The sequence below is a fragment of the Serinus canaria genome, chromosome 23, assembly GCF_022539315.1.
Source record: "Serinus canaria isolate serCan28SL12 chromosome 23, serCan2020, whole genome shotgun sequence".
NCBI classification, from domain to species: domain Eukaryota; kingdom Metazoa; phylum Chordata; class Aves; order Passeriformes; family Fringillidae; genus Serinus; species Serinus canaria.
The window spans coordinates 2,130,643-2,157,698 of NC_066336.1; the positions used below are offsets into that span (position 1 = coordinate 2,130,643).

General features: G+C 50.2%; 3 protein-coding genes across 5 annotated transcripts in view; 2 read left to right on the forward strand and 1 right to left on the reverse strand.

Annotated features, from left to right (window-relative positions):
- Positions 1-168: 168 nt before the first annotated feature.
- Positions 169-4,127, forward strand: RPA2 (replication protein A2). Its single transcript, XM_050983405.1, has 9 exons — positions 169-237; positions 379-491; positions 570-671; positions 748-861; positions 1,351-1,425; positions 2,143-2,256; positions 2,527-2,637; positions 2,723-2,817; positions 3,525-4,127. The coding sequence occupies exons 1-9, from the start codon at positions 222-224 to the stop codon at positions 3,607-3,609; spliced, it is 825 nt and encodes a 274-aa protein (XP_050839362.1). The 5' UTR covers positions 169-221; the 3' UTR covers positions 3,610-4,127.
- Positions 4,128-5,208: 1,081 nt separating this feature from the next.
- XKR8 (XK related 8) lies at positions 5,209-8,052 on the forward strand. Its single transcript, XM_030232070.2, has 3 exons — positions 5,209-5,572; positions 6,128-6,324; positions 7,008-8,052. The coding sequence occupies exons 1-3, from the start codon at positions 5,277-5,279 to the stop codon at positions 7,745-7,747; spliced, it is 1,233 nt and encodes a 410-aa protein (XP_030087930.2). The 5' UTR covers positions 5,209-5,276; the 3' UTR covers positions 7,748-8,052.
- Positions 8,053-8,920: 868 nt separating this feature from the next.
- EYA3 (EYA transcriptional coactivator and phosphatase 3) overlaps positions 8,921-27,056 on the reverse strand; it is a 40,767-nt gene continuing 22,631 nt past the window's right edge. For all 3 annotated transcript variants that reach the window (XM_030232065.2, XM_030232062.2, XM_030232064.2), the window contains 11 exons: positions 22,733-22,815; positions 21,195-21,378; positions 20,326-20,465; positions 19,202-19,285; positions 18,567-18,656; positions 18,111-18,169; positions 16,554-16,711; positions 14,903-15,017; positions 14,437-14,558; positions 14,091-14,191; positions 8,921-12,187 (listed from right to left, as the gene is read on the reverse strand). In XM_030232065.2, the coding sequence (XP_030087925.1) occupies positions 12,107-12,187; positions 14,091-14,191; positions 14,437-14,558; positions 14,903-15,017; positions 16,554-16,711; positions 18,111-18,169; positions 18,567-18,656; positions 19,202-19,285; positions 20,326-20,465; positions 21,195-21,378; positions 22,733-22,815 (1,217 nt within the window). In that variant the 3' untranslated portion in view covers positions 8,921-12,106. The remainder of the gene's footprint in view (positions 12,188-14,090; positions 14,192-14,436; positions 14,559-14,902; positions 15,018-16,553; positions 16,712-18,110; positions 18,170-18,566; positions 18,657-19,201; positions 19,286-20,325; positions 20,466-21,194; positions 21,379-22,732; positions 22,816-27,056) is intronic.

Below are 27,056 nucleotides of genomic sequence, written 5' to 3' on the forward strand. Positions count from 1 at the left end.
CCCCGCCCCTGGGCACCGCCCCCTCATCCATGCCAGGCCGGGCAGTACCCGCTCTCAAAATGGCGGCGGCAGCTTCCCCGCGGCCTCCTTCTATTGGACAGAGCCGGAAGGCGGAGGGACGCGATTGGCTGCCGGCCGGCAGAGCGGCGCTCCCGGATTGGGCGGCGGGCGGCGGCGCGGAAAGGCCGGCGGGCGGGCGGCGGCAGTCCCGGAGCGGCGCCATGTGGAGCGGGCACGGTGCGCGGGGCCGGGGGCCGCGCTCGCCGCCTCCGGGGGCCGCGGAGCCCGAGAGGGGCCGCTTCCCGTGATGGCGGCAGCGCTGGGGAAGAGGGCTGTGTCCCCGCCACCGCGTCACGGTCCCTCTCTCTCCCCCCTTAGGGAACTTCGATGGCGGGTACGGTAACATGGGCGGCGCGGGGCTCCCGGGCGGCTACACGCAATCCCCGGGGGGGTTCGGGTCGCCCGCCGGCGGCCAGGCGGAGAAGAAGCAGGTAGGCCGGGCGGGGGCCGCGGGACGGGCCCGGGGCCGGGCCTGGGTCCGGCTCTGACGGCCCCTCCGGCCCTTGCAGCGGAGCCGCTCGCAGAACATCGTGCCCTGCACCGTGTCGCAGCTGCTGGCGGCCGAGCAGGTGGACGAGACCTTCCGCATCTGCGACGTGGAGATCTCGCAGGTGGGCGCCGGGGCGGCCGCGGCCCCGCGGGGCGCAGCCGGGGCCGGCCCGAGTGACCCTTCCTCCTCCGCCGCAGGTCACCCTGGTGGGCATCGTGCGGCACGCCGAGAAGGCGCCCACCAACATCCTCTACAAGGTGGACGACATGACAGCAGCACCGATGGACGTCAGGCAGTGGGTCGATACTGATGTAAGCACTGGATTTGCTATGAGCAGCCTGCTTTAGCGGCTTTGGGGAGCACTGGGTGGAGAAAAGCCTTTTCTCCCCGCTTTGGGGAAAGTTGGTGGAGAATTATACAGTGTTTCAACTGGAAGGAACCCATAAGGATCACTGATGAACACCAGTTCCCTACTTCTCACAGAGCTTTTTGAATGCAGAAAGTGTGGCTTTTCTGGAAAGGGATAGCATGTCCCTGAAATCAAAGGGACATGCTGCTGTAGCAGAGATCACTGGTGGTGTACATGACTGTCTGCCTGTTTAGGATAGCTGAGTTCAGCTGAACAGTTTTGGGAGGGTTATCAGGCAGGAAGTTCAGCTGCCTTACTGCAAGTTTAGCATGACAAAGGAATGCACATTGTTTGTACTTGCTTAAGATGAGCATGCTTTGCTAAGTTCCTTATTGTGATAATTGAGAAATGGAAACAGGAAACAGCAAACCTGTTTTTCCCTCTCTCTTAGGAGGCAGGAGGTGAGAACGTTGTGGTACCTCCAGGAACTTATGTTAAAGTAGCTGGTCACCTTCGGTCATTCCAGGTAAGGTTGTGTTACCTGTGTCTGAGTCTTTTAGGACTTGTAGCACTTCATGTAAATACTCAAATGCTCAAATAATGGTGTATGTGCATTAAGGCAAGGTGCAGTTAATTCCCAGCTGGTTAGAGGAGTGACTCTGTCTCCATTGTCTTTCAAAATCACATCCCTCCCCCACTGCTTGCTTGCTCCCAGTGGGATGGGGGGAAACAGAAGGGTCAAAGAGAGAAAAGCCATGAGTTCAGGTAAAAGCAGTTTAATAAGTAAAGCAAAACAAGGAATTCATTCCACACTTCCCGTGGGCAGGCAGGTGTGCCTCTTCCTCCTTCTTTCACCAGTTTTATAACTGAGCATGACACTGGCTGGTCTGGGTTCTCCCGTGGAGCATGGGGGTCCCAGCTGTTTCCCCTCACAGCTCCTTGTCCCCTCCCAGTTTAACACTGGTGGAGCTGTGTGAGAAGCAGGAAAGCCCTCGGCCCTGTGCAAGGGTTGGTGAGCAATGACTAAAAACCAGCCCATGCTGCTGTACCCCAGCCAAAACCACAAGATGTAGGTCAGAAGGTTTTGGATGAGCTGCATGCAGAGAAGTTCTCTCCCCACAGCTGTCCCACACTCCTGGAGGAAGTGGCTGGGTTGGCTGTGAGGCGTGTTTGTGTTGCTGTGCTGTAAATTGTTTTCTTTGTTTTGTGTTTGGTGGTTTTTTTTTTTTTTTTCTTCTGAAAGAATAAGAAGAGCTTGGTAGCATTTAAGATCATGCCTCTGGAAAATATGAATGAGTTTACTACACACATACTGGAAATTGTCAATGCACACATGATCCTCAGAAAAAATCTCATGGTATGTACAAAGACCCTGAATCCATTGTGGCCCTTCCTGGGTGACCTCCCAAAGAGGCACCTTTCACTGGGAAAATTCCCTCATTGTGGGGCTGGAAAGTTTAAAGCTGGACAACACTGAAAGTGTAACAGGAGTCCTGGCTTCCTTGGAGAGGGATTGTATTGCACTCTGCTTCCAAAAGAAGCTATTTGAACTTACTGGCTTAGAAATCACTGAATCTTTAACTCTGCAACCTAGGTAACCACAGCACTTTTATTTTCCTAATTCCAGTCAGCATCAAGAGTGCCACAGTCATTTTCCTCTGCTGGGATAAGTGACATGGGGGGCTACGGAGGAGGTGGCAGCCTGCCAGTGAACGGGCTCACAGCACACCAGAGCCAGGTGGGTGCCAGCAGCTCTTCTGGGAGCACAGCAGTGGCAGCAGAGGCTCCTCTGATGTGAGCTGCTGTGGTTCTTGCTCATCCAGGTGCTGAACTTGATCAAAAGCTGCCATGTCCCAGAGGGGATGAGTCTACAAGACTTGAAGCTCCAGCTCCACAGTATGAGTATGTCAACAATCAAGTAAGTGTGTAGAAATGAAGGATGCTATGGGAACACAGGCAGAGGCAGAGAGGGCAGTGGATAAGGCCAGACACTCACCTGTGAATCAGAGTGGGTAATTCAGGTGGTCCCAGCAGCACAGGAGCCAGAGCTTTTGAAAGATTCACTGCCCTGAGTGAGCTGTTGCCAGTTGCTTTGCTCCCTGTTTTCAAAACAAGCTGTTGATCAGTTCAGTGACAATGTACTGCAGTGCCTCTGTAGCATTTCTCCTGTTCAAGGTCTACCTTGCTCTCTGCACACTGATAAAAATCTAGGAATATTCTGTTCTGTTCTACTTCACAGTCTCTTATAACATCTTCTTGAGACTTACCAAAGTTGTCATTACCTTCCATGACCTTTTTATATTCTGTCCCCTCTGGAGCATGGGATATAACAATACCCCTGTTCAGTACCCTTCTAGTGGGTACTACCTAGGAAGTGCTGAGTGGTGACTCAAGCAGAGTCTGAGCTTCAGGGGGAGCTCACTGCCATAGCTTTGGAGAAACTTCTTGTGTCATTTACACTGCCCATGGGACAGAGACACCAAGAGCTTCCCTTGGCAGCTGCCACGAGGGAACTGTGGGGATGGGGTCTGTAAATGGGAATTCTGTAAATCAGAAAGGTGGTGACTGACCTCCCTTTGCTAACTAATTGCTGAGTAGTTACCAGCTGTGGGTTTTTTCTTCAAGGCAAGCTGTGGAATTCCTCAGCAGCGAGGGACACATCTACTCCACTGTGGATGATGATCACTATAAGTCAACAGATGCTGAGTAAAGTTCCTTCCACCTGATTTTAGTTCCAAGCAAATGTCCATATTTCAAGATACCTTGCTGAGCTCTTTTACATGGAAGGTGACCTTTGCTCTTTGTGGGAAGTCCTGGTTACTGGGTGAATGCCAACTCCTTGGAATTCAAGGATGAGCAGAACATGTGTGGTTCTGGTAATTGGGTCTGATTCTATGCTGTGACCATGTGACTGAAAGTATAAACAGACATGGGAAAACTGAACTCGTCAAAGCTTCAGAGCTTTCATTTTTGTTTTGGCTTCTTAGAGAGTGCCTGTTAGCCTCTTTATGATTTGTCTTTTATTTCTAGAGCTGTTTCTCCTAAATCAGCTTCCATTCCATTTTCTTCACAAAGTGGGTAGCCAAGAGTAATCTTCAACTGATGTACAGCAATCATGAGAAGATGTTTTTATTTTTTAGTTTGTGCACTTAAATATATATTTGTACTAGAGCTGATCTTGTTAACTAGAGCTTTTGAATTTTTCCAATAAAATGTTAACTTGGGGCACCTTGTGTTGTGTATTACTCTAGAGGCTTCTCTCCTTGAAGAAGAAAACAGCTTGACAAAACCTGAGGATAAAAGCACAGCTCATACTTTCAGTTTTACTATTCTTATTTTTTCCTTAGCTTTTTACTTTGGAAGGATCAAACTGAAGTGAATGTCTGGCCAGTGAGAAATTAAATAATTGTACTACTGAAGAAAACAATATGCATCAGTGTTCCAAATAGGGCCAGAACCATTTCTGCCACCAGAACAGCTGTTCTGCTGTACAGTGCTGTGCTGACCTGTCCTTCCACTGCAGCTTGCTGAGTTGCCAGGGACACAGAGCCTGCTGGAATAGCGGTGTGTGCACATAAGGCTCAGTTCAGAGGGCTCACAGTCTGATGAGCTCTGGGTGTTTAGGAGCTCCAAGGGTAGGATGGAGTTTCTTTTGTCTAGGACTCCTAAAGGGACCAAGCTTTGCAAAGGCAGTTCCTTGTGGGCTCATCCATGGGGCTGGCAGGGAGACCCAGGGACTCTGCTCTGCCCTGCCAGAAGCTCCTGCTGGGGCCAGTCCCCAGGTCCTGCTTGGGTTCAGTGGCCCAGCTGCAGCCCTTGGTGCACCTGTGTGGCTGAATCGTGCAGTAGGTGTGGAACAGGTGAATGTTTGGCTGTGGAATCCAGCATACCTAGAAGCCAAAAGTACTGTTATTTCCTTTTTGTAGGAGGTGTGCCTGTTAGGAAGAAAAGCCCTGAGGATTTTTGGAAGTGAAGATGAATGGAATTGCTTGCAGTCAGGAGCACAGTTGTGTAATAAGATAAATGGCTGGGGCCGGGGCTGCGACGGCGGCGGGAGCGGAGTCGGGGCTGCCGGCCCGGGGCGGACACACAGCCCAGGGTGGGGCTGCCCGGGAGGACACACGGCTCGGGGCGGACACACAGCCCGGGGTGGGACACACGGTCCGGGCGCAGTCACAGGACCCTGGGCGCTTACACGGCCCGGGGCTGCCGGTCCGGGGCGGTCCCAGAGGCCGGGGCAGTCCCACAGCCCGGGGCGGTCCCACGGCCCGGGGTGGGACTGCCGGTCCCGCTGCCCGGGGCGGGCCCTGTCAGGGGGTGGGTCCGGCCCGTGCCGGCGCCGCCACCGCCGGTTCCGGGCCGGACCGCGGGGCCCCGATGTCTCCGCGAACTGCCCCGCCGCGCTTCGGGCCGCTGCAGTTGGCGCTGGCGGCGGCGGGGACGGCGGCGGCCACCCTGGACCTGTTCATGGACGGCTGGGTGGCGGCGGAGTACGCGCGGCGCGGCCACCCCGGCTGGGCCACGCTGTCGCTGTCGCTGCTCGCCGCCGCCTCAGCCGCCGCCCAGGCCTGCAGCTGGCTCTGGCTGCGCTCCGACCCGCCCGCCCTGCGCCCCGCCGTGCCCGCGGCGCTGCTCGCCGCCCTCCACCTCCTACAGCTCGGCTTCTTCTTCAGGTACGGCAGCCCCGCACTGAGTTTCCCGCCCGCCGCCGGGCCCTGCTCCGCCCCGGCCTCCCCCCGGCTGCCTCTCGGCCCTCCCGGCTCCCGGGGATGGGGGCGAGCGGTGCCTCGGCGGTCGGGAGGGCCGAGAGGCTCCAGCACAGAGCGGTTCGGCCCCGCCCGGGCTGGAGCCGGATGAGGAGCGTCGGTGGGAGCGGGGGAAGTTTCCCTCGGGCTCTGCTCTGTCTCCCGGGGCTGGTGCCGCTGCCCTCCAGACAAACCGAGCAGCGCCCCCAAACCTGGTCCCGGCCTCGGGGCTCCTCAGGCAATTGAGGGGCGCAGCGAGGCCGAGCCGGAGAAAGGAATAATCCAGGCAGGTCCGCTGAGGTCGATGCTCAGTTTTTTACACTTGCATCGTGTGGCTACTGTGGTGTGTGGTTTGGGCAGGGCTTTGGACACAGATCAGTGGGGTTTGTTGTCCTGTCAGGAGTTTGTTGAGCTGTCAGGACAGCATGGGGACCAAGGCCTGTGCCTTGAGTAGCCCCTCACCACCAGCTGGTCCCCACACAGGTGCCTGTATGCTCTGAAGGTGGGCTGGAGGGTGTGCTGGGCAAAGGCAGAGGAGGAGGATGAGCAGAGACACATGGCCTTCATCTCCCACGACATCAGTATGCTGCGTCTCTTCGAGACCTTCCTGGAGAACACCCCACAGCTCACACTGCTCCTCTACATTATCCTGCGGACAAACAAGGCTGAGCTCTCCCAGGGTGAGGGGACTGGGGCCAAGGGAGGGTGCAGGTTTGGGAGGGGGAGATCAGAGAGGCTGTTCAGGGGCTGGAGGACCCAGCAGTGTCATTCTGCTCCCATGTCACTCCTTCCTTTGACATGTCACAGTATAGGGTGAACGCCTGTTCTGCCCTCACATGCCCCAATGGACCATGCTGGGCTTGGAATGGGGGGGGGGGGTGAAGCTATGGGACCACTGTGGTCATTCTTTTATATGCCCCAGTTGGGCATGAGGGTCAGGTGAGAAATCAGGCACCTTCTGGGGAGTAGGGAGGTGCTGATGTTGGTGTGGGTGAAGCACAGCAGGGGCTGTGGTGCCCTTCCCGGGCTGGGAAGCTGGTGTCACTGCAGGGAAATGGAGAGCCCAACAACGTGGGAGCCAGCTCTCACCTGCCTGTGTGGGCTGAGGGCTTCCATGCCTGGGAGATGGGCTCTGCAGAGCTGTTCAATCCCAGCACTTCTTCCCCTTCTGAGCAAGGCCAGGCACCAGCCTCCTTGTCCTCAGGGAGGGCAGAAGGCCAGGGGAGAGATGCAGGTCCCTGACAGCAGCTGCTTTGTGAGCTGGGGGGAAAGCTCATTTTAGCAGTGGTGGACTGGAAGAGGTTTGAGCCAGGCCTGGCTACCCCTTGATCCCCTCTCAGCATTTTCACCTGTGTGTTTGCAGGCCTGGGGATGGGCACGGCGTTCCTGTGTGTGTCCTGGGCTCTGCTGGACTACCACCAGTCCCTGCGCTCCTTCCTGCAGGACAAGTACGAGCTGAGCCTGGCCTCCTCCATCATCTACTTCCTTTGGAACCTCTTCCTCATCTGCCCCCGCATCCTGGCGCTCGCGCTCTTCGCCCTGCTCTGGCCCTACGGCGTGGCTGTCCACTTCCCCCTGGTGTGGCTGGCCATGTTCCTCTGGGTCAGCCTGCAGGGCACAGACTTCATGGAGTCACCTGGCCCCGAGCAGCTTTACCGGGCCATGGTGGCTGTGATCCTCTACTTCAGCTGGTTCAACGTGGCGCAGGGGAGGACGCTGCACCGCAGCATCATCTACCACGGCTTCATCCTGGTGGACAGCACCCTGCTGGGCCTCGCCTGGCTCTGGGGCCGGGCTCCCGAGGAGGAGCACTCATACCTCCTCCCCGTGGTCTCTGCAGCCCTGCCCTGCTACCTGCTGGGGCTGGGGCTGAGGGTCACCTACTACAAGTGGCTGCACCCCAACGTGCAGGTGCGGCAGGAAGGCAGATACGATGAGGTGGATGCCAATGGAGAGGGTGATGGGGTGGAGTTTCGCTCGTTTTTGGAAGCAGACCTGGTGAACAGGCGGATGCAGTGGCTGGCCCAGACCCACTTCTCCTTGTCCCAGCCAGCACAGCCACACTTCCTGAATGGGGCTGTTGCTGTGGAGTCTGCTGTCTGAGGGCAGCTCCTCTAAAGGGACATGAGGGGGGAGGTGGACATGTTGGTGTGCCCTTGGTTGTGCCCCCCAGGCTGTTGTTTTGGACAGCTGGAGGGAGCTGGCAGAAACCAGGGGTGATGTTGAAACACCCAGTGAGTCCCATGGCACTCAGCATAGCTCCCGTGGCTGTACCCTTGGGAAAGCCACAATGTGGTGAGTCCAGCACATTGCAGCATATGGCTGCACTGCTCTGTCACCTTTTCTTGTTATTTATTTGTAGCTTTTTCAAAAAAGAGAAATGAAAACAAGAGCATTGGTTTATTTTCTCTGTGTCTCTCCTGGCACTTGTGTCCTCCATGGTTGTGGCTATCTGACCTTTCTGTTTCCAGCCAGGATTTTCTTCCTTGTGTTAGTTTTGGTGTTAAGGTCAAAGCTCACCTGTTATCACTGTGTTCAGGCAGGGATGGGGAAGGAGGAGTGGCTGCAGGGTGGCTCAGGGCTTGGACACCTCATGCTCCCATGGCTGCCATTCCCACCACCACAGCCTGGGCAGTGCTCCCAAGGCCACAGCATTTCTCAGCCATTGGTGGCTGTTGGTGTGGTCAGTAGTGGGGTCAGTGTGTGCCAGCTCCTGGGCACAGACACCCACCCAGCTGGGGCTGCCTCCACCCAGCTCAGTGCCCAAACCCAGGCAGGCTCCAGAGCAACCCCTGCCCTTTGCTGTTGCCCAGCTGGCAGCTGTGGCACATCCTGGCTGCCCACAGCACTGACCTTTGGCTCCTTCCCCTCACCTGTATCACATCCCTCCCAGCAGCCCATCCCAGGAGTACACTTCCATACCAGGGAAGGCATCTGGATGCAGCTGGAGGAGCAGCTGAAATGCTGTTTCACAGCTCCTGTAAGCAGCTCAGCCTTGCCCAAGGCCAGCAGCACAGGGTGGGAGAGAGGTGTTGCCTTGAAATGGGAAGGGAACACTGTGCAGGAAGCACCATGTGCCTGCCCTGGGCACCTCAGCAGGGCCCAGGAGCAGCTCCCTGCCCCACTGCCCCCCAGGACCCCCCAGGAGCACGGGGGCCCTGGTGGCTGCACGGTGACCTGTGGCACCCTGAGTGCTCCTGGTGCTGCCAGGCCTGCCTTGGGCTGTCACAGGGGCAGGGACTGACACAGGGGCAGAGAACAGGCTGAAGCACTGACTATAGAAAATAAAGACTTTATTATTTTTTCCAGTTCACAGGACAGTTCCCATTACAGACCATGAACAGGCAAAGGTCCCACAGGCAGCAGCACCTGAGATCACCCCTTGTAGCAGAGCAATAGAGGTGCTGTGGGCTCCAGGGGTCCTACTGCTTCCCACCAGTGCCAGCACAGACACCTCCTCAAGGGCTGTTGGAGGCAACAAATATTAGTGGATCAGGTGGTTTTTAAAGCCTCTGTGGCTGTGTCAAAGCTGAAGGGAAAGCCAGCAGCACCCAGGTGAGCTCAGGTGCTCTGGGCCTGCAGGCTGACTGTCCTTCAGGTGTTCAGGTTTGCTCTCCCCTTACCCCTGACCTGACTGTAGCTGAACTGGTGACAGAGACAGGAGAAAAATCAATGCTTGGGTAGAGATGCAGTTCTTGCCTCAAACGAGACAGGAAAAAACTTAAATTCAGCCAGTAGAGGAAAAAATAAAATAGCCAGGTCACCCCTTTATAACAAACACATAAATGTACCATCAACCTCCTGTTATAAAAGTACTTTACATACATTCAAGGAAACATCATATAAATACCAGTATGAAATGTCAGTGGCTGCGAGTTCCACACTCAGCTAAAATTTTACCAACATCTTAAAATTTCCTTAAAACATTTGAAGTAAACAAACACAAAGCACAGCCAGCTGCCAGGCAGCTCAGGCCTGCAGGTGCAGCACCTGCTGCCAGTGCCTGGACAAACCCAGCCCCTCTCCAGCTCAGCTGCTTCCCACGGGAGCAAAGCTCGTGGGCAGCTCGGCCGTGCCGGTGGTGGGAGGTTAAGGCACAGGTTCTAATCCCAAATTCAGCCAGCTGGAGTATGAGATATGCTCCCCACAGGCTACTGCACAGGCTGGACAACTCCCCAGCCTGCTTACAGGAGACCTTTGGAAGGGCTGAGGGATGTTCAGCATCAGCACAGACTCTTCTGTGACTACAACTGAGTCCTGATCCTCTGGTGACATTTCCAACCCTGGCAGCAATGAGGCTGCTCCTCACCACAGCTCTGGCACTCCACAGGGAGCCCAGAGGAACTGCACCCTATGGACCCAGCAGGAGGGGAGCTGGAGCTGCCTTGGAACAGGTGCAAACACACCTTGGCTCTCCAGTTGGTGTAGGCAGAGAACACCCCTGGGTCCTGCTCCCCTTTCCAAACCCAGTGCTGAGCACTCCCAGCCCAGCCTGTTGGCCCCTGGGCCCTGCTGGGCCAGCAGCCCCCAGGGCAGCCCAACACCTTTCCCTCTGCTGAGCTGCCCAGTGGCACCCACAGCAGACTCCTCAGACTTTCCTCACGGGATGAGCAGCTCCCACACAGACAGCATGTTCCTGCTGCAGAGCTCCTGGGAAAATACACAGACCCAGCATCCACCTGGGATGCCAACACCTGGCCAGGAGCTGAATGGAAAGCAGATCACTCCCAACTCCAGTGACCACCCTGGAGAAAGAGAATCAGCTCCGATTTCAATTTAATTTAAAAAAACCAAAAACAACCAAACCCAAAGGGAAACTGTAGCTGCTACCATGTGAAATAAACCTCCCAGGTCCAGTCCCTGAGCACAAGGTATCCAAAGCCCTGGCTCTAGGCACCTTCTGCCCTGTGGTCACTGGAGCTGGCCCAGGAAACAGCAGAGCCTGTGCAGAGCTGGCCCAGCAGCTCCCCCTGCACTGGTGGAAATTAACCCTCAGTAATTAAAGCCATGAAAAGAATGCAGCGAACACATCCTGTCTGTATGGGCACAGCAAATGTGTCTTCCCTGCAGTGACAGACTTTCAGCCCCATCTCCCAGTGGCTGATGTAGGGCTGATGACCACGACCTGGAGGGGTCTGGGTGCAGCCACAGGTCTGGCTCTGCAGGAGCAGCAGCAGCAGGTTCTGGGGCACAGCACACACCTGTCCTCAGGGCTGATCAGGTGCCATCAGGGTACATGGGGAGACCCCCAAACACAGCCTGAGTTGGCACAAAACCAGCCCTTGTGCCAGCCCCAGTCCCTTGCTGGCTGTTCCTGGCCAGGGGAGCTGCAGGTCACTGACTCCAGCCTCTGTTCTGAGACAGCTGCAGAAAAATCAGCATCACCATCCCTCCCAAGTGCTCCATGCTGCCAAGTCACAGTGTCTTAGAAAATTAAGTCCCTCTTAACAAGGCATTTGTTTGTCTCTATGTAGTTAGGCTAATGCAAAGAATATAAGAAAATTGAATCTGATTCTACTAAAAGGAACTTACAAATAGGGTCAGGAACACAGAGGTGAAGGTTATACCATAGCCAGAGCCTTCTCTGCAACATTCATGAGTATTTAGGAATTAGATTATTCCTAGTCCAGGGTGAGGACTCAGTTCACATCTGAGCAGTCTGCACCAGTCTGCTGTACCTGATGTTCACAGGCAATTTCATTCTTCTTTGCAGGGAAAATCTGTGGGATCTGCAGTCCAGACAAAGGCTGAAATCCAGTGATCTCCTGCTGGCTAAAAGGGCTTCTGCACACATTGACTAGAAGCCCCTGGGATCAACTCAGAACACCAGTACTTGCCTCTATAAGGAACCACATATTCCAGAAGCATTCCCTTACCTTTATATTTTCCAGTAATCCCACACTGAGGAAATAACATAAAGACATTGTAATAAATTAACTGTTTTGAACACCCAGGGAAGGAGAGAGGACACATTTTACAGCAATAGAGGTATTTTTGACATTTTCATTAGTATTTCCTATGAAAAAACCCCATAGCTCTTCGGCTTTGCAAAACAAGGGAGGTTTAAGCACTGCCATCAGCATTTTCCTATAAAAATAAATTTTTGTGTTTACTTGGGTTCTACAACTAAGCTGAATAGAAAGAAGAAGGCTCATACACATAAATCTGCTGTTTTATGGCCCCTCCCTCTGGAGGCCAGAGGCATTCAGCTGGCTCTGTAAGTCCCTTCTGCAGACAAGCCCTAGCTCTGCTGAGTCTAGGGCTTCTTCACAGGACACCTCTGGACTTGGCAGGGCCTGTGCACCCAAGGAACAACCTGCTGTCATATTCCACTGTACAGTTTGCATTAGGTATGTTTTCTTCATCAAGCTGAAAGGTGAGTCCCCAAACATGTGAGATTTCTGTCCCCCCAGAAATGGAGAGGGCTGGCAGGAGCTGCAGTCACATCTTTGCTCCAGCTTCTTACAGGAAGTCCAACTCAAGGGCTTGGTGAAGGGACACGAGGTCAGCGTGATTTGTGATCCTCCAGAATGGCATGTTGTGCTGGAAAGAGAGAGGACAGTCAGGTTTAGGCAGGGATTCTCAGCTGAGGTGGAAGCAGGCTGGGTGGAGCTGCAGGGCTGTGCAGTGTGGTGGTTCTGAGCACACACTCTCAGCCATGTGTGTAGCAGACATGGGGCTAGCTACAGCCCTGTGGAGGATGGAGGCTTAGAGATAAGGAAGTGCCAAGTCATAGGAACTAAACCAGAAGTCTCCACTCAGGTCCTCCAGGCCTTCTTATCTTTCTGTGACCCCATAGGCTATTTCCCCATACCCTTACAACTGGTCAGTTCCCAAGCCCCCCTAACCCTATAAAAGGGGCTGCCTTGGCCCATTCTGTCAGAAGAGCTGTCATTGGAACCCCTTCATGGACCCCTCAATAAACCATTGTGGAACCACCAGGGCTGCCTTCTCCTCTCTCCTCTATTCTGAAAGCCAGGATCAGCCAGAGCCCCTGAGCAAGCTAAGAGCTGAAACTGTGAAAGAGCTGATATCACTAAGAGCTGACAATCACTGAGTTGCTAAGGTAGCCATGGCTGCACAGCAGTTCGGGCTGGGACACCCAGCCTCTGGAAGGCTGAGCTATCCTGCCCAAGACGGCCCACCTGGGGCACCCTGACCCTGCAGGGATCCTGCTATCTGGCTAGAAGCAGCCCCCATGGCTTTTTTTAACAATGTGCACATCTGTATCTGGAGCCCATCCTATGTGCACAGCTGTGTGTGACAGGCACCAGCACTGACTGTCAGCTGCTCCCGATGGAAACCTTGGCTGGGAGCTGCTGCTGCAGCCAGGAATGCCTGTCCAGGGCTGACAGCTCTGGCACATGTGTGTGAAGCCTGCACAGCCAAGGTCCTGACAGTCACCTTTGCACTTCACTGCTAATTAGCACAACTCAACAACCCATCCAGGCCTGCCCAAATCAATCAATCTCTTTGCTCCTTGTTTATAATCCAGCCTAATGGCAGGTGCTGTATTGATCTGCTGCTGTTCCTGAGCCCTGACTCCTCCACACTCCTGAGAAACTGCAATATCCTGACAGCCACAGGCTATGATCAGCACACAGAACCATAGAATCATCAAGGGTGGAAGGGACATCCAAGACTGTCACCACAATATTTTCTGAAAAATCCTCTTTGCCCAGGATTTTCTCCTGGAAAGCTGAGAGGCCTCAGAAAAGAATGAAAACAATAATTATCCAATTGCTTGGGAATGTGGTCTGGAGATCATTTACCAACAGGTGCATCTTTGATTGGTTCCATGTAAATTGTTTTTAATTAATGACCAATCACCATCAGCTGTGTCAGACTCCGAGGAGTCAGTCACAAGCTTTCATTATCATTCTTGTATAGCCTTCTGATGTATCCCTCCTCTTTCTTTAGTATAGTTTTAGTATATAATTTCATAATATAATATCACACCACATAATACAATATCATACCATACCATATAATACAATATAATACAATATCATATCATACAATATAATACCATATATCATATAATATATAGTATAATATCATATATCATATAATAAAATAATAAATCAGTGTTCTGAAAACATGTAGTCAAATTCTCATCTCTCACTTCATCCTGGGACCTCACAACACCATACAAGATCACTGAGTCCAAGCTTTCAACATGCTACATTCAGCCATGCTACACTAAGACACTACTGACAGGAGCAGTGTCATATGCAATCCTAAACAATAGCAAAAGAGAAACTTTCAACACCCAGGAGCCAGAAAACTGCCCATCTGAACACAATGGAAGATCTCTTGCATCAAAGGCAAACTTTGCTCCTGGCTGCCTTGGCCTGCAGAGTTCAGCCTTGGAAGGAGAGTCCCTGCAGGGAAAGCCTGGCAGCAAGTTCCCTCTGCAGTGCCCCAGCTCTGCAGTCAGCCCCACCTGCTTGGCTGCCACCTCCTCGTCACGGCCATCTCCGATCACCACGTACGTCACCTTCTTCCCAAAGCGTGACACGATCCTCTCGAAGCAGCTCTCTTTACCTGCCAAAGACAACCCCCTGTAAGGAGCCTCAGGCAGAGAGAAACAGAGCCTCAACAGGTCCCTTCCTCCCAGTACAGAAACACTTCTTGTCCTACTGGGCAGGGGCAGCACCCAGTTCAGCTCCTGAGGCCAGAAGTGGAACACAGCATGGGGGGCTCAGCTGCAGAAATGGCATTGCACCATGTAAAGATCCCAGCTGAACCTCAGCAGATGGCACAATTCCAGACTTGGCACACTCCCTTACCTATTTTTGTAGCACTATAAATATTTTCAATGGGAAACACCTCGCCCAATCCATACAGAAGAACTTTGGCAAGAGCTGGCATCAATTGGGTGGTTGTGATCAGGATGTTCTCACAGTTTTTTCTGAAAGAAGAAAAACACTTGTAACAGCACATCTACAGGCAGTGGTGCCAGCACTGCTCCAGGCAGTCTGATCAGCTTCCCCAGGTGCCACGTGCTGTCCTGCTTTCAGGAGGCATTTTAGGACAAGGTTTTGCAATTTTTGCTTCTGGCAGAATTCCCTGTCAGAAAAACCATTTGGTGAGCATGGGGACCTTGCTAATTACAGGTGTTGCAGCAGAAAAACAGGTGAATTTCTTCCCTCAGTCACTTTGCAGCAGTGTGACAGGGGCAGTGCCCAGCACAGTGCTGCACCTCAGGGCCAGAAAGGGCTGAGAAAGCCTCACATGCACTTCCAGGTTCCATACCTGGATTGGATGAGCAGCAGGGATTTTAATGCAGTTTCCAGCCAGGAATCTGTCAGCACTTCTATGTCAGTCCTCAGTCTCTGCAGAGCTTCCCTCTTCTGTGGGCTAAGCAGGCCTGCAAGGTGAGGAACATGTGTTTGCCTGGCAAGTCTGGCACGGGGAGGGCTGTGCCCCAGTGCTCTGCAATCAACAACACAACTGCCTGCAATAGATAACTGCCTGCTCTGCAATAAATAACACAACTGAAGGCCTCTGGACTGTCTGTCTCAAAGCAATGAAAGAAACCAGTTCCCAGTGACATGAATGAGCCCAGACATCCATCCAGGACTCATCATGGGGACTGGGCAGAGACTTACCTGCAATTATTTCAAAGCATTTCTCAGGATACTGACAAAGGCACTTCTCTTGTACAAAGCACTTGCAGTTGCAGGGGTTCAAGGCCACAGAGCAGGGGAAGGAACTCCACAGTCTCCTTCTCTGACTTTCTGCTTTTCAAGGACCCTTTCCACTTTAAGCCCTTTTACATGTTGGGTTTTTTTTTTTTAACTACCCCCCCCCTTTATTCCTATGCTTATAACTGCTTTTAGATACCATTTTCTTCAAGCCTCCAGTTTTGAATTCAAAGCAGACAGAAGTGGAGGCCATTTCTGCTCCTGACAGTAAACACAGCACGAAAGGAGCACATGGAGCCTGCCCATCTCTCCAATCTCCATCCCTGAGATTTGAGCCCCCTCACTGCAGCCTTCTGCTGCACTGAGGCCACAGAGGGACCCACAGCAGGCTGCACTGACAGCTGCTTCAGCATGCAGTTTCCTACAGGTCCTGAAAAACTCTGCATCCATGTTTCCCATAGGCAAAATATGAAATCATGGTCTGATTTCCCCTACAAGAAATCAGGTAACTGCAGCACACTGAACTGCAGACCTATAGTGGCAGATTTTAAAGGCTGAAAGCTGTAGCTTTGAACACCTGGTTTTTAGAAAATATATCCCAAAAAAAACACATTTATCAAGGTTTTTGTGTAGGCAAAGGGTACCCAAGCCCACAACCAACCAGACCAAGCCACCCTACCAGCTGCTCCAGCAATGTTCCTTTTCCAGGGATGGCAATGCCAAGATTCAGACTAAACAGAAAATTCATCTCCATTTGCTCACTATGGTTTGCACGTTTATGACTGCTTTGGAGTTGAAAGGGAAGCAAAACTAGAAGGCTTTAAGTGACTTTGTGGAGGGAGAGAAGTCATATCAAACTGGGCCTGACAGCCCAGGGGTGACCACTGTATTTCCTGACAATGGCATGAGCAAAGGCAGACTTTGTGGAGACAAGAATGAGAGCTCTAGAGCAGCAGGGCAAATGAGTCATTCAGGCCACTGCTGAGCAGAGTGCCAGGCAGCCTTTCACACCCAATTAGCAAAGGGTTTATCTGAACAAACCTTTTGCCTCTGGGACTGAGTGCCCATCCTTATCTCCAAGATAAATCACAGCCTGCACTGGCACACTGCTATGTACCCTCACTGAAATGTGATCCCAGTTAGCACTAGGAGAATCCTTTACTTCTGCCCACACATCAGGAAAGCCAAAGCTCTGAGAAGGATGGAGTCTGGCCCCACAGGCTCTGCTAGCTCAGCCCTCAGTGCAGGTGGGCACTCACCTCCCACGTTGGTTTTGTATTTGTTGTAGATCTCGCGGACCCTGCGGTAGCGAAAGGCCAATTTCCTCATCCAGTCCACTCCCTGCACCCCCACCGAGGAGCTGTGGTTTGCATTGCTGCCCGAGCCACTGAACCCATCCGTGGAGAAGTTGTAGTTGCTGTTGCAGGAAAGCAGATGTGTTAGGTGTGTCACTGACATGTTTTCTGAAAAATACCTTTGCCAGGATTTTTCTCCTGAGGAGCAGAGAGGCCTCAGAAACAAAATGTAAACAATGATTATCTGATTGCTGGGAATGTGGTTTGGAGGTTGCTTACCAACAGGGACATCTTTGGTTGCATGTGGATTGTTTTTACTTGATGACCAACTGTGGTCCAGCTGTGTGGGACCCTCTGGTCAATCACAAGATTTTATTTTTCATTCTTTGCTAGCCTTCTGATGTCCCCTTTCTTCTATTCTTTTAGTATAGTTTTAGTATATAATTTTCTTTTAATATAATATATATAATAAAATAATAAATCAGCCTTCTGAAACATGGGAGTCAAGATTCTCATCTCTTCCTTTGTCCTTGGGACCCTCAAACACCACCACATTAAGTGTGCCACAGCAGCAGAACCACTGCAGCATGTCTGGTGAGGCTGCTGATGGCAGCAGCTGGAGAACACCCCAGAGAGGAGCTGCACAAGTACCTTGGCACCTGGAGAGCAGAGCCTGGCTCCTGTGGGAATGCTGACACCCACCTACAGCTGCTGCTGGCTCTGAACTGCTGCACTGATCCAGCTCCTTTCACACCCTCCAGTACAAACCCTTCCTCTACTCTTTGGCTGCTCACTGCTCCGCCACACAGAGCATCCCTTCCACTGACCCCTTCCTCACCCTGCACACAAACCCCAGCACATCACCTTCCAAACACAGCATCCATGCCCTTCCAGCACAACTGCAGCTCCACAAGCAGATGAGCTGCTTCACCAGGTTAAAACTGCAGCAAGTCCTGCTTCACCACTTTCCCTGTATTTCTTTCTCCCTGACAGATTTTTCTCAGACTTTTTCATGAGCCAGTTCAGCTCAGTAAAAAACCCACCTCCTCCTGTTAGTGAGCACCATAAGCTCTCAGAGGGATGCAAACCACAGGGGGACTTTCAAAGGTCAAGATCATGGAATCACAGGATGGTTTAGGGTGGATAGGACCTTCGAGATCATCTCATTCTAAACCCCTGCCATAGGCAGGGACTTTTCCCACTAATCTAATTAGAGTAACCATTAGATTAGGTTACTAACCTAATGCTGTCATCATGAGATCTGAAGTGCTGGTTCTCCATTCCTCATTTGTCACTGAGCACAGAGGCAGCACTCAGTAGTGGACAATGTAATTCACAACATCATTTCAAAACTCTTAATGCTTTGTAGGTCTTCAAAGAAATGCCCCCTCAGCAAACAAACACTTGGCCAGGTTTCATTCCCTGGCTCCAGCCCTTAACCCCATCTGCATCTGAAGCCTTCACAAAACCTGATTAGATCAGCAATACATTCAATACACTTCCTGCATTCATCAGTACAACCTTAGATCCTGGCCATTGTCATCAGATGCCACATCTTCTATGTGTACCTGGTCACACTCCTGTTAAAGACAAAAAACCAAAAATAAAGTCATGTTGTGGTAATCCAGAAACACAAAGACATTTGCAGATTAAAGAAACTGTGAGAGAAACCAATCCCTTCAACTTCCCAACAGCAGCAAGCCATGCCACACTGCCAAGTGCTCACCAGTCCAGAAATGCAAATCCAGGATGGATCAGACATCACCCTTTTTATTTGTACAGGTTCAAGCAAAAACCCTGCAGAAACTGAGAGAGCTCCTGACACTGGAAGGCTGCAGAATGCCTGTCTCAGTTAAGAGTGCCCCCCTGGTTTGGCTGTGCTTACAAGAAGCAGTAAGAGGCTCTGAAGCACAGAGTGAGGTGTAATTCTGACGTGGTAATCTGGAGTTCTGCCTTTCAAACACATTTGCCACGTACCTCCAAGTCATTGAAAAACAAGTGAGTATCAGCAACTTCAAAAATCATCTCCTCCATGGACAGACCTGAGCCAATCACTAGAGTTGGATCCTGGAAAAAGACAAAAAGAAATGTAAATGCACTGTGGATACAGGCAGGAGGGAATTGTCATGAATCTCTCATCAGTTAAATTGCAGAGTTTCCAGTGTCTATCAGACCTGGCATAATTCCAGCCACATTCAATGTGTGAACTACAATTTCCCTAGTATTTTAAACAACTCAATTAAAAAACCAAAAAACCAAACAGTTCAGTGCCCCTCAGGAGAGACTGATACATTTTCACAGTGAGCACATACAAAACATTGAAAAAACAATGTTTTTGGCAGAGAAAAAACATTTCTTTCCCCTATGTACCAAGGACCTCAGTTATCCCCACTTTGACAAGACTTGCATTTTAAGAAGGGACATGTTGGTGATGTCCATGTCCGAGCTCTGTACAAAGCCAAATTTAGTTCCTTCCCTGCCCCAAACTGCCAACAACTTAAAAGTACCACCATAGAGAGTTTAAAAAACACCAAACTATTCCTTCTCCAAAGACTAACATTTAATTCTGCATGACAGAAATAGGTTTTCTTCCATGGAGCAGACAGTATTACCTTGCCATATTTTTGAGCATAAGACCCTGTGAGAAGAGAATGGAAGATGATGATGGTCTCATCCAGGTCCCAGAGAAACACTCGCTGCAGAGAGAACAAGAGGAGGTTAGAGCTGAGAGATTCCAGGCACTGAACTGCAATAAAGGAACAAGTTTGAATTTTGTGGTTAGCTGCAGTATGCTCTAATAGGGATGAACAATTGTCATCTTACAGGCTGAACACATTCAACTCTTCAGTCTATTGCAGTGGAGTTTATTCACTGCCACAGAAGCACACATTCAGGCTGTGGCTGTTTGGTCAAACTATTTCAAAAGCTTCTCTTGCTTTTATAATTATGAAAGTAAAGCTTAGAGTGCTAATGAATTTTAGAGTCCTGCTGAGGTGAAGTGTACTTCCTGTGATCTGGAGAGCACCAGCTGCATGCCCTTGGTGTTTGTCAGAGAAACCTTTGTTATAAATAAAGCAATGGGCTGCCAGGAGGAATGGCAGAGTTTTGGTACACAAGGACTTTGAGAGCTGGGCCAGCATGTGGGGTGGAAAATCCCCTCCCACTAGTCCAGGCTGAAGGAGCTGGAGGGCAAACTGGACACCAGGACAAGCCAGTAGCACTCTCTCCCTGTGGAGCAGCTGACTTTCCTGCTGGAGTGTGCCACGTGTGCCAGAAAGGAGGTGCTGTCTCAGCCTATTTGGCACTGGGAAGGTTACCCCAGACTGCATCCCTGGTCCCAGGGATCTGTGAGGAAATGAGAGTTGCCAGCAAAATGCTATTGAGATGGTCAGCAGCCCACAGGAGAGGCTAAGGAAACTGGGATGGCTTCTCTCAGCAAAGAGGAGACAAAGGGACATCCAGCAGGAGACCACAACTAACTGAAAGGGAACTGCAAAGGAGATAGAGACAAATTCTTTTCAGTAGTGGCAGATGGAAAATTGCTGTGGAAGAAGAAAGGGAAATTTGCAGCATGGGAGATTCCAAGTGGAGACAGACAAGCTCCTTCCCTGGGTGGATGTGGTAGTGCTGGGACAGATCACTAGGAACAGGATCTCACTTCTACAGAATCTTCAGCCCTGAGGTTCTCGTGGCTCAGGCAGACAAAGCCACAGCCCCAGTGGTGGAGATTATTTACCTCCAGTTCACTGTCCTGTGAGGAGGAGGTATCTGCTTTCCTCTTCCCTCTGTTCTTTCCAGGGATGTTTTTTCTTGCTTGCTCATCCAACTCTTTACTTGCTGTTGCTCTTGGTAGCAAAGGACTTGTGGATGCATCTCCTGGAAGAAAGAAATCACACAGCTCTCATCCCCTTGTGTCTCAAAGCAAACACCAATACAGCACTGGCCACAAACCACCTTAGCAAAAGCTAAGATGTAACTTTACTATGTTGAACCCTGATTAGAACATAAACCAAGATTTCTTCATCCCATCATTTCAAAACAGCTCTGTCTCTTCAATTTAGTCCCCCAGAACTGAGCTATTGCAACAGCTACTGCCTGCAGAGCAAAGCCAGAGCAGAGCAGTCATTTCACTATCCTGGAACGACTCTATTACTCAACTATGTCTATTTTATTTAATAGATGGTTGAATATAAAAGAGTAACAGTGATGATGCTGGCCCTGGAGACACAGCCTTGGCCAAGCAGCATGGCCATGACTGACAGGGAGATGTGATGGAGCCTGTTTGCTACTGCTAAGAACACCCTCCCCAGGGAAAGAGGACATCACCTCCTGCAGCCAGGTGATCAGAGTGCTCCCTCTCCCTGGGGCACACAGAGCTGTGCTGGGTGTCCTGGCATGGCAGCAGGAGAAGGCTTCTGATACCTAAGTTTGGCTGGCCCACCATAACACTCTGCACACCAGGAGGTCTCTGGAAGGTTCTGCCAAGGAAGGCAAGTGTCCCACTGGGCCCAGCACGACAAGATGCCACAGGTACCCTCTGCAGATGTTTCCCCACAGCTGCCCCCTGCAGTGTTCAGCAGAGGGGTTTCACAGACCCAGCCTCACCAGAGGAAGGTCTCTGCACTGCCTGAGCTGGCACCAGGGCATTTGGTTTCTCCTCTGGGTACGTGGTGGTGGCCAGTGCCAGGCTCTCTGTGCTGCTGTCTGCTGGTGGCACCACTCCAAAGCCTGAGCTGGGGTAGCAGGTCTGGTACTGGCTCTGGCCAAGGATGGTGTAGGTAGGATATTCCTGTGGGGGGAGAGAGTTAGTGATGGCAGGACACCTCATGCAGAAAACACTCTGAATCTCTGACTCTTGTATTAAAATATCCTGTCCAAGAAAAATCCCAGCAAGAGCACAGTCTGACTTTATGCTGTTTCATTCTGCACATGTAAGACATTTCCAAAAAGGGCTGAGGGCTCTGGCTGCCCAATGGCCTCTGCACAGGCAGGGTCTGCAGAGACCAGTGATCACAGGGCCATTCCTCTGCTTCCAGTGTCTGCAAAAATTAATTCATAATGAACAAAGTGACAGCAACTGGGGAGTTGAGTGGATGCCAAGACATCAGTGCACTCAGTGCTCTGCAATGTGTGGTTTTGTCTTGCATTTGACAGTGACAGAAAGTGACCTTGGGCCTTGCTGAGGGCACAACTACAGGATAAATGGCCCTCACTCATGTGCTGACTTCATCAAGCAATAATTCTACATGCTGGAAGGTATCCATTTATGAAAACTACTTAATTCATTTAGGAGATTGCTCAGCACCTGGAGCTGTGCTTGAGGATTTTAACTTCTGCTACTGACAGTAAAAAAAGCAAATGTCACATCACATTCTGGTACACAATGCTCTCCTGATTCCCTTGAAGAGCAGCCTGGGTTTGTGAACCAGGTATCTTGGTCTGAAATAACAAAATAAAATCTTTTTTTCTCCTTACAGTTCCAAACAAGTTTATGTTTCAAAAGCAACAGCAAAAGCACAGAAGGATTTTTGTGCATCCATTGCATCTTCCACACTTCCTGTACTCTCTTTCTGAAAAGCTGGACACTGAAGGCTTCCTTTGTATAACCAAGTACTCAGAAGGGCAGTGAACCACCCACAGAGGAAAAAGGCAGGGGGAAATGGTCTTTGTAGCTTGCAGGGCTGTCTCACTTTGTTCTAGTCTACCACCAGAATACACACTCCACTTTATTGGGTTGGGGTTTGTTTGTGTACAACCTCATTCCCTATTCTTGCTGAGGGAGAACAAAGGTGACAAAAAACCACCCAACTCTAATCCTCCCTGCAGGTTTAGTTCTCAAAACAGCTGAATTGCTTCTTCCCCTCCATCTCTCTTGCAGAGATCTCAGTTTTAAGACTCACCTCACAATTTGCAGATGAGGCAACAACTTTGAACAGATGAAGTGAGTTTGTTGCAAAGGCCAAAGGGAGAAGCATCATGGTCAAAGAGACAGCAGGAGTGATTTGATTTGAGTTACACACTGAGCCCCACAGCTCCAGTGCCACTGTGCTCCATTTGAAGTGACATTTCCATGTCAGTTTTGAGCAAGGTGTTAAACAAAGGTAAAGGAGATGGAGCACATAAATTTGCCAAGGAAGTTTTACCTGTGAGATGCTGGCTACTGCTGATGTGGAAATATTGACAACAGTTGAGGATGTAGAGACTGGACTGGCATTGGTAGTTGATGCTGTAAAATTGAGAATTACTGCATTAAATATTCTAGAAAAGCAAAAGAAATGAGAAGTTATGAAATAAATACTTACTAGGCAAATGTGCAAGCACTTGTGCTTCCAGGAGCACTCTGCTGCCAACACCCAAAAAAGGACTGGGGTGGATTTTGACACCAGTCACATTTCAGTTGGGTTAACAGGAAAGAAAAGCTAGAACATCTTTACAAACAGTCCTTTCCAATGACTCTGAAACCTCTCCTTCATGGTTGCTAAGCAATTGGTGTAGAATTAAAAAGGTTTTACATCTTTACTACATGTTTTGATAAGACAACAGTCCCATCCTGATGATCAATCAGATGAAAATGAATCAGAATAAATCAAGAAAAAGGACATGAAAGTGATTAAATCAGTTCTCTTTAAAAAAAATCTGCATCAAACTTAGCATTTTTAGTCTAATTAGATTTAAAATTTAAGGAAACATTAAGAAGTTTCAAATAGTAGAAACAGAGTGTTTCCTGGTGGAGGAAGTATCTCTCCCAACATCCCTGTGTCTAGAACAGCTTTTTGGATGGGACTTTCTGAAATAATCTCGCAGTCACCAGCTCACAGGATGAGTTCTTAGGGATGTGTAGTTGTTGTACCAACTTGAAGATGTTTCCTAAGCTTTGTGTCACTGCATTCAGTTCTCCCAAAACACACAAGAGGCTGCTAGAGCAGCACTTGGGAACACCAGTGGTTTTGCAGTTTTTGGGGGGTTACAGACACAAGGCCACTCCATTAAACATTCCTCAACAGGGGGTTTTGGGACTCACAAGGATAACAACAAATAATTAAATCAGCAGGAACAAAACCAGAATGTACAAAACCAGATCCCACCAAGAACTATTTTCTTTTCTAAACCACCTTCCTCTGCACACAAATAAAACCAAAAAATCACTTTTAGGTGCTTATATACACTTGCAGAAATTCACAGTATCCCTACCTTACCATCACTCTGAGAAAAACCCTTATTTTCTGCAAATACCACCACAAAATTCACCCCAAGAACTGAAGATTCTGAAGGCTTCAGTCCTGCTCCCCCAGGAAAACAGACCCACCATGAACTCTTAACAAGTGTATGTTGTGCTATGGCAAGCACCAATACTACCTGGTGCCTCCTGGAAAGGGAAATGGATCCAAAATATGCCTCAAAAGAGTTAAGAAAACAAAAGAAACAGATCTTAAAAGATGTGTAGAAATACACAGGATTTACAGATGAGAAATATGAAGGGTGACATCTCTGTGGAAGCAGAAACAAAGGGAAGGAATTAGTCCCAGAAACATTTAGAAAAAGGCAAAAAGGGCTGCACTGAACAGCAAAAAGGGCAGTGAAGACACTCAAGGACCTACAGCAGCTGCACAGGTATTGAAGGCCAGCTGTGAGCCCATGAACCTGTGACAAACACTCCTCATGTGACAATGTTCACAGGGGTCCCAGGGTGAGGGAAGAGATGAGAATCTTGACTCCATGTTCAGAAGGCTGATTGATTAATTTATGATATATATTATATTAAAACTATACTAAAAGAATAGAAGGAAGAATTTCAGCAGAAGTAAGCTGAGAATAGAAAAGGAATGAATGACAAAGGTTTGTCTGTGACCCAGACAGTCTGGACAGCTGGGCTGGGATTGGCCATTAATGAGAAACAACCACAGAGACCAATCCCAGCCCCACCTGCTGCATCCCACAGCAGCAGAGAATCTTTGTTTGCAGTTTGTTCCTGAGGCCTCTCAGCTTCTCAGGAGAGAAAAATCCCAAGGAAAGGATTTTTCATAAAACATGTCAGTGACACTCCTCATAAACAACTGCTCAAAACCAGGGGCAGTTTCCAAATAAAGCTCCTTCCAATTAATTGCACATGATGGAAACTATCAAGGCTCTTATCACCTTAAGAGAAGGTCCCTTCCTAGGCCCCTGTGAAGCTCAGCTCTCCAGAAAAACCCTTGCTAACTGAACAAACCTGCCATGCAGCCAGGGCATGGAAGGCATCATCTCTGGAAGAGAGACTGTTACACCACTGCTCTCAACACTGTTACGGAAACAGAAAGTGATTCTTATCTGCAATGCTCTGCAGAGGCTGCTTCTCCACTGAGATTGATTACAGAAGTTAAGAAATGAGAAAAAAAAGGTTTGGCATTCCCTCAAATGAACTTCATTGTTTGTTTTAACTCTGGTCTCCCTCCAACAGGTCTTTTTAATAATCCTGTATCTAAACATTGCTACATACCAGAATTTTTTTTAACAGTTCCCTCCACATGGATGAACCAATTCTTTCTGCACTGTGGGCTACTTCCTTTTACCTGTGAGTGGGCCAGAACCATGCAAAAAAATTTGGCAAAAATTTGCTAAACATGACCTCAAGGGCTGAGGTTTAAAGACCAGCAAACACAAGTACTGAATTAAAGATGCCAAGACTCTTTTCCTCTTTTCCCTTCTTTATCCTCCACTTCAGACCTCATCCTCAGACATTACATCCCTGCCTCTACCTTATTAATCCCAATCTGCTTTGCTTCAGTCATTTTCAAAGAGCCAAAGCCAGAACTATGCACTGAAATTCCCCTCCAGTGGGTCAGCAACATTGTCAGCTGGGTCTCACCCTGATTTGAGTGGAGAGAAAAGACAGATATTCCAGGGATTACTACTGAAACAACTCTGTCCATCCTTCCAGCACCTCCCTGGCACCAGCCCCTGAACTGGCCTAAATCCCTGGTGGGCTGCTTGAGAAGGAAATAGAGCAAATCTGAAAAAGGATTTTTCCTTTTTGCAAGTCTGCAAAAAGTTTTTCCAAAAACCAGCAGCATTTGCATCACTGGAGAGACTTTTGCACACTTTGGGGTGACTTACGCACACTTTCAGAGAGCAGCCTGCAGGGAAATGTCTCACATCACACATTCTCCCAGCAGCACAGATTAAAATCCTTCTCCTGGGTGAAAGCCCGACACAGCTGGGGTTGAGCAGTTTGCAGATGAGAAGACTCCAGGGAGACCTCAGAGCCCCCTCCAGCATCCAGAGGGGCTCAGAGAGAGCTGGAGAAGGACTTTGGACAAGGGATGGAGTGACAGGATAAGGGGGAATGGCTTCCCACTGCCAGAGGGCAGGGTTAGATGGGACACTGAGAAGGAATTCTTGGCTGTGAGGATGCCCAGAGCAGCTGGAGCTGCCCCTGGATCCCTGGCAGTGCCCAAGGCCAGGCTGGACAGGGCTTGGAGCAGCCTGGGACAGTGGAAGGTGTCCCTGCCATGGCAGAGGGGCTGGAAGGGGTTAATCTTTAAGGTCCCTTCCAGGCCAAACAAGTCTGTGATTTTATAATCCTACAGAGCAAGGCCTGACCTGGGTCTGTCCCCTCAGCACCCCCAGGGATCCACCTGCCCCCTGTGGGGCATCACTGGGAAATCTGGCAGGGTCACACTGTGCAGAACCATTCCTGAGCCCTGGCAAGTCACGCTGGTGCTGTGAGACACAGGGGGTCACTCTGCTGTGGGAAGGAGGGTTAAGCTGGAAGAAGGGAGTATTTCCAGTATTGCTTTCCTTTTATTGAACTAATTGAATTCCATGAGTGGTTTGCTCAGTGCCAAGATGCACAAAGTTGTTTTCGCTCACTCAATGACTAAAACTCTGATCCTGCTGCTTCTGGAGCCCGTGTGCACTCACCAAAAATGGAGTTAACAATTTATGAATGCAGTTATGAATGTGAAAAGTAAATTAAGGATAAATACAACACTGGGCCATTGACTGTCTCAATAATGCAAGCTGAGCAAGCACCATGGCACACCACATGAGAGAGACATGCTAAATTCCACTCACTGCTAATTTTAAGAATTATCCTCCTTTTCTTGGCTCTCATGTGACCACATCTGGTTGTGGCAATCAGTTTGGCCCCTCAAGCAAGAAACATGTTGATAAAATTCAGTGGGTCTGCTAAAGAGACACCAAACCAGTCAGGGATCTGGAGAATGTGCCCTGCAAGGGACATTTCAGGGGAGAGGGACTGTCCAGCCAGGAGAGGAGGTGGCTTTGGGGACTTGATGCAGCCTGCTGGTACCTGCATGGACATTAGTGAGAGGACAGGCACAAGCTCTTTTTGCAGGTGTGCAGCAGCAGGAGGAGAGAAATGGTCAGAACATGGAAGAGGGAAAGCTCTGAGTCAACAAAAGAAAAAACATTTCATCATAGTGACAGTCAGGTTCTGAACTGACATTTCCATCCTTGGAGGTTCTG

What these genes read in the sequence shown, in the direction of transcription:
- RPA2 (XM_050983405.1), top strand. An exon ending in GTCACCTTCGGTCATTCCAG is followed by an intron (nt 1,426 to 2,142) that starts GTAAGGTTGTGT and finishes TTCTTCTGAAAG; the next exon opens with AATAAGAAGAGCTTGGTAGC. An exon ending in TCCTCAGAAAAAATCTCATG is followed by an intron (nt 2,257 to 2,526) that starts GTATGTACAAAG and finishes TCCTAATTCCAG; the next exon opens with TCAGCATCAAGAGTGCCACA.
- XKR8 (XM_030232070.2), top strand. Translation starts at nt 5,277, where the DNA reads ATGTCTCCGCGAACTGCCCCGCCGCGCTTCGGGCCGCTGCAGTTGGCG. An exon ending in CAGCTCGGCTTCTTCTTCAG is followed by an intron (nt 5,573 to 6,127) that starts GTACGGCAGCCC and finishes GTCCCCACACAG; the next exon opens with GTGCCTGTATGCTCTGAAGG. An exon ending in CAAGGCTGAGCTCTCCCAGG is followed by an intron (nt 6,325 to 7,007) that starts GTGAGGGGACTG and finishes GTGTGTTTGCAG; the next exon opens with GCCTGGGGATGGGCACGGCG.